The following is a 6,727-nucleotide window of genomic DNA, read 5'->3' as shown; positions in this document are numbered from 1 at the left end:
AACATCCCTCATCATAATTCTGTCATGATTGTTCTGGCCTTTTTTTATTGTCAGTCTCAAAAATACAGTACATAAACTCAGCTATGCTAACCGAGAACAGCAGCAAATGCAATTCTTCAAATATGTCTGAAGATATGTGTCTGTCAGTAAACATTGATTTGCCAAAGCCATTTATGCACTCAAATATCACTATTAAAATACAGAAATACTTATGGAAAGTTTCAGCATATTTAACAACCAGACTTGATGTGATATAAGGGGTCAAGCTTGAGCATCTATCAAAAGCTCAATTATTCAAATAAAAATTTAATCTCCAATCTAAGACAACTGTCCTCAAATATGTGACTGAAATTCTAAAACCAGCGAGGGCGTGGACCAGTCTTAACTTTTATAAAGAATATTTCTTTGGGTTTGAGACTTTAGTCTTTGCAACTTTAGGGATCTTATCTATTCACGAACAGCTTGTAACACTCCAAAGAGAAAGGAAAACTTGAAATCGCATCATATGACCCCTTTAAAATAAGACTCCGTTCCAAAAACTAGTGAACTGCCTATTTAGGCCAGACATCAAACACACACTCCTGACACAGATGCAGCAACCTTATGTTGCCTTCTAAGAACCTCATTCTAAAGCAGCGTCATGTTACATGCTAAAGCCAAACTCTCTTTACATCAATCGTGAGTCGAGTCCTCTTACGCTTCATGTAAGGAGCATTATTTGTGCTGCCTATGTAGGGGGCTCCAAACCGGTAACTTTGTAGATGGCAAGGCAGCTCACTACCTTTTAAAATAGAGCTGTAAAGTCTAAAATTTAACAATGCATTATATGAATGAAAATAATTTCCAAATCTATCATCATGCTACATTATGTGATCACACTGCTGAATTATGGTTTAAAAAAATGACCCTGATGGAATGACTCTAAACTGGCAGAGAATGATGCTAGCACCACCAACATCATGTGCTCGATTCCCATGAAACAAACTGACTGATAAAATGCCATTTGAATGCACTTTAAGTCACTTTGGATAAAACAGGGTTTCTGCAGGTTTCTATGAAGGTACATTAAAGACATTTTAAGACAATGTAAAGAATTTATGGAATAGAGTGAAAGGATCACAAAACCTCAATATGTTCTCTAAATGTAAATGTCTAGGTTGTATTAGAAACAGTTTGAAACTTCCAACAAAACTCCTTTACTTTTTAATGCATTTTACTATAGCTTATGGCTTGAATAGCTCTGCTCCCAACCATAAAGAATACGGAAATAACTTTTAGTGTAACTTCTGATCACACTGCAAAAAAGAGATGTTCTTCTTCAGTTATTCTGTCTTGTTTTAATCAAGAAGCACATGTTTTCTGACAAATGTATCAAAATTAAGTAAGTTTACGAATAAAACAAGAGCAAATGTCTGCCAATGGACTAAAAAAAAAAAAACCAATTCAGAGAAAACAAGATTTCAGACCCCACTGACAGACACATTTGTTCTCGTTTTAAGCATAAACTCACTTAATTTTGTTCAGCTAAGTTCGGTTTCAGACTTCATATATTCAATTTGCATCACAAGTAAATGTATCTTGATTAAGCATGTTCAGATATTTGATCCGCCACAATATCAAGACAAAAATACTGAGGAAATTATTCATTTTTGCAGTGCATGCAACATTTAATGCCATAACTTCATGAATTTATGAACTTTCTGCACCTTTTTAAGACCTTAATTTGTGGAGGAGTGAATTAAGACTTAATATCCGCAGAAACCCCATAAAAGCACCTGCCAAATGCATGAATGCAAATGTATAACTGTTTGTGCAATAGTTCATCATTTGAATCAAGTTTTCAGAATTTCTGAAATAATATGGCAAACAAAACGTTCCAGTACTCTGTACATATAAAACTGTCTTTGTGCAAGTGTGTTTGGACACGTGTAGCTATTGGAAGAATCAGGAATAAATCTAAAGGTAAATTCACTTTCCACTAAAGCTTGATTAAATGCAATTAAGTGCATCCAAGTATTAAAATATTCACATTTAAGATTAAAGGGGGTATTATCTATAAAGTACCATTGGTGCTATTTAAGTGATTTTACGGCTTTGGTCAGGTTGCTGTAAAACTCCACCATACTAGTGGGGAAAAATGAATCGACAACCGAACGAGGAAGCAAACCTCCAAGATCAGTCTGGAAAAAACTAAACAGCTGAGTTTTGCCTGGTTCCCTACAGAGAGAGAAAAAAAAAAAAAGGTAAAAAAAATTATGCTACTGCTGAAAAATTCAAATGTAGTTTTTTGCCACCATCTGCTGTCTGATGATTGAATTACATCAACCAAAGACATGAGACATGAGAAACTCACCCAGGAACAGGAACACAAAAACAGCCACACGGATGGTTGAAGCCTCTGACGTAGCCGGGTTGAGGAGGACAGTTTGGATGGCTTACATTGGTGGCTATAAATCAATTAAATGATCAATAACAGCATTATTAAGATAGATATCAGGTCTGATGTTTATTTATAATAATCCTATTCAGAACAGTGTCAGATTCAGATCCAATTAAAAGGAGAAAGGCCATGTATACCATTTGATGAAACTGTGCCATCCTCATAGCGTTTAATGGAAATGACATCAACAAAATCTCGAGGCGATATAATACCCATAGCAGCCGAAGGAGTGACTGTTCGACAGACCGAAACATCCTAGGGAATGAAAAAGAAAAGCTTTAGAAATGTATAGATCTACTGTTGCATCGCTGCTTTATGTACTAAATCAATGGAATGCCAGCATGCATCACAAAGGAAATTAGAAATAAGAATTATTAATTGTGAAGCCAAGTGAAATGGCAAGAATAATTACTATTTTCAAACAGGTATCCCAGATGCTTCTCTTGTCTGACATTGATCAGACAAACTCCCTCAAACTCACGCCACTGGTTGAGCCAATAGCCCCTTTCACACAGTAGTACCAGTAAATTGCCGTAAAATTACCGGAACGACTTTACCGGTAAATACAAAAATGTCAGTGTACCGGTCAGTGTTTTTGCTGATGTTTGAATTTTTGTGTCAAACGTTCACATTCATGCAGTTGCTTTTGGCCCAGAGACATCGTATAAACAGCGTGGAGTAAAGAATGTCAGAATGTTCTGACTGGCCCAGAGTAGACGTCTTCCGTCGCTATGACGGATTTCCGTCAGTTCATAAAGCTTCATTCCTGAATGATTCAGCCGTTCGAACGAATCAATTGAATGAATGATTCAGTGAAATTTATGAATTTAATTGCACTCATGCCACCTCTGAGCCTCATTAAACGTCTGAAAATGTACCTACAAGCCACTTTTGTGTTCTTCTGTGCCACCTCTGTAGTACAAATTAATGTATTAATACTAATCTCATATGATTGGTAACTTATTTGTCTTATTCTACAGCAATTCTTCTTGTAATTAGGAGCGCATGTCCTCCTAATTAAAAAATATTCAAAAATGTATGTTTATAATCTTTTTAAAATTTCTATTTAAAACAATATGTAGAATAAGACAAATAAGTTACCAATCATATGAAATTAGTATTAATAAATTAATTTGTACTATAGAGGTGGCACAGAAGAACACAAAAGTGGCTTGTAGGTACATTTTCATACGTTTAATGAGGCTCAGAGGTAGCATGAGTGCAATTAAATTCATAAATTCATGTGGCGATTAATGTTTTAAATATAAAAATTTGAATGCAGAAATATGATTTAAATAACTGAAATTATACGCTAAAAAAACTAAACCCGCCAGCAGGTGGCGGCAAGTCACTGATTTTTTCACTGAATCATTCATTCAATTGATTCGTTCGAACGACTGAATCATTCAGGAATGAAGCAAGTGACTGTCTTTATGAACTGACAGAAATCCGTCGTAGCGACGGAACTTTAATCCCTGCGGTAATCTTGTGCTGCGTTCACACAGAGTGCATTACTGGTAATGTTACAACTTCTCATACCGGTAAATTGCCAGAATGAATTTCCGGTATTTTTGAAAAGGTCCTGTTCACACGTGATCTCTTAACGGTAATTTACCAGTAAAGACTGTATGTGCGATAGGGGCTAATGTTGCTTTTGGGCTGATTTGTAAACTCAACCAAACATATCAAAGTGCCATACACTCAGTGTTTACACTTTTCAGGATGTTAGCCAACAAATGGCTTACTTATAGCTGACTGTGCACATTAAACTGGGATACAAGAAACTGTTTTAAAATAAAAAGTACAATCACCAATCTTTGACAATCTAAGAAAACTGAAATAAAACACTGTTCCTTACAGCTAGCTGGAAGAGGAACTGGTCAGGTCATATGATTTAACTCAACAATGATCTCCTTTCACAATGGGATGTGTATTTGTGTTTTTCTTACCGCCGACACCTGCTCAAGCAGCTCAAACTTTTTTATATTAGCATCCCATTTCACACGTAGTCCATTGATTTCAGGTTTCAAGCAGTCCCACACTTTCTCTGGACTGCCATTGACAATCCCCTCCCCCTTATACCTGAAAACCCCAAAGAACACACAATCACTGCTCGTGCATACGGGGGACGAAGGTTAAAGTCACTGCTGTAAAGATGTTTGCACAAGATGTCGACAGCATGTAAAATGCTACAAAAGGCAAAAAGAAAAAAAAAAATGTAATATATAATTTAAATATAAATTAATTAGTGCTGTCAAATCGATTAATCGTGATTAATCGCTTCCAAAATAAAAGTTTGTTTACATAATATATGTGTGTACTGTGTATACGAATATGAATATATAAATACATACACATACATGTATATTTAGGAAATATTTACATGCATATATATTCATATTTATATATGATTTATAGCATATATAAATATATATCACATATATATGTATTTATATATACATATAAATATACACAGCACACACATATTTTGCAAACACAACGTTTTATTTTGGATGCGATTAAAAGCGATTAACCGCTTTGACAGCACTAAAATAAATGTAAACAAAAGAATAACTTTACCTATAACATATTACTGTACTATATATGTTTATTATGCACAATATTACAAGGCTCCCACCTTTTGACCAACAATGCTTTTTTTTAATGACTTTTTAAAGACATACTGTTAATACCGTTTTTGATAACAGTGATAAAAACAGTGTTTCGTTGTTTAAAAAAAAGTATTTTATTTTAGATGCCCAAAATAATGACATTCTGGTAACTTAATGTTTTATATTATTTAATGTTTAATTATAGAAATATAATTAATGATAGAAAAGCAATAAAAGAAAACTAAAGCGTTTGTTTACAAATTTAAAATGGTTTAATCAAGAAAAATTTTTAAAGCATGCATATATGGCATAAATAAACATTTAATTTTGAGTAGCCTACTTTATACCAAAATATTAGGTCTTTAGAACTTCAGAACACATAGTTATAAAAATGCAAGTAGTCAAAACAGACCCTATTTGAAGACTAACCCGGTGATTATACCAAATAAATATCTGCCAAGTGAAATATTTCAGAGCTGAGCATAACTAAAGCAATGCACATTCAACAGAGGAATGTCCTTGACACTTTGGGATTTATTTTTCATACCCTGACAGCATGAGTATGGATATGCATTGATCTCAGTGTCACGGGCTGAATAATGTCCACTTTTATGAGCGCGTACTATTTCTCATATAATAGCCTATGTAACAGGAGTTTCACTAACTAGAGTATCTATACAACATGAGCACGAGAAGTCAGCACATATGACGTCACGGTGACAAATTCAGGATCATACTGTAATGTACAAATTTATACTTACACATATCCCGCGAATTCACAAGAGGGTCTCCAATACACCACAACATCATTCTAGAAAGAACAACCAATGCTTGTTTATAGACAAACAGCTGCAAAAGATGACAAAATGACACATTTCTGTTTCACACGTACAGTTTTCTTGCATGTTTTCCATCCGGACTCGTCTTTTCTGTAGCTCAAGAGACGATCTTCCACTGATCTGGCCGTGTGCATGTAATCCATGACTATGTAGAGCGTGTAGTTTTATATTATATTACTTTATCGGTTTGTCCTCTAACAGCACATGTATTCAAAGCCTTCTATCGCGAGTGACCGGTTGCGAGCTGCTAAATATCGTCAAATTAAACAATTTACCTTCGATTCTTCCGGGATCTTTGTTCAAGTACGTCCAGTGTCCATAAACTATCTGTGGCCACAGATAAATCTGCCAGTTTCTGGTATAAAAGGTCAGATGCTTCCAGTTCATTCATTAGTTACAGATGATCACAGTGACTGTCATCGTGACCGACCGGATAATAATCGATACAGTTCTATAGAGATCAACAGAACGATTCAATTAAACATGCGCGATCAGAAAACAAAAAGGAGACAATTAAAACGCATAATGCCACAAAATCATCATAATTAAAAAAAAAAAAAGCAATCAGCACAAGGCCACTTCCTTAGTCTGTCCTCAGAAGAATGTTGCATTCTGGGAATTAGAGTTTTCAGGGTCGATCCTGTTTTACAGTACATTGAATTGTCCCCATTGTCATAGGTCAGGGCTCAGGAAACTTTTTTGACCAAAGAGCCTTTTTCCCCCCCATTTTTGGTTAATGCATTTCCCCAAAGGAGCCACAGTAAAAATTCTGCAATATTATTATCGTTATTTTTTTTTAAAAGAAGTAATAAAGAACTTAATAAAGAAGTTGCAAT

The 6,727-nt window shown here is 34.9% G+C and overlaps 1 protein-coding gene across 1 annotated transcript; it reads right to left on the bottom strand.

Moving 5' to 3' along the window:
- Positions 1–464: 464 nt before the first annotated feature.
- Positions 465–6,444, bottom strand: LOC107709494 (stAR-related lipid transfer protein 5-like). Its single transcript, XM_016513986.1, has 7 exons — positions 6,167–6,444; positions 5,945–6,036; positions 5,814–5,863; positions 4,390–4,522; positions 2,578–2,695; positions 2,354–2,447; positions 465–2,217 (listed from the first exon to the last, which is right to left on the bottom strand). The coding sequence occupies exons 1-7, from the start codon at positions 6,276–6,278 to the stop codon at positions 2,073–2,075; spliced, it is 744 nt and encodes a 247-aa protein (XP_016369472.1). The 5' UTR covers positions 6,279–6,444; the 3' UTR covers positions 465–2,072.
- Positions 6,445–6,727: the final 283 nt, after the last annotated feature.

Source organism: Sinocyclocheilus rhinocerous, unplaced genomic scaffold (assembly GCF_001515625.1).
Source record: "Sinocyclocheilus rhinocerous isolate Xijiao unplaced genomic scaffold, SAMN03320098_v1.1 scaffold1467, whole genome shotgun sequence".
Classification (NCBI taxonomy): Eukaryota; Metazoa; Chordata; class Actinopteri; order Cypriniformes; family Cyprinidae; genus Sinocyclocheilus; species Sinocyclocheilus rhinocerous.
The sequence above is the reverse complement of the archived record's forward strand: the minus strand, read 5'-3'. Positions and strand labels throughout refer to the sequence as shown.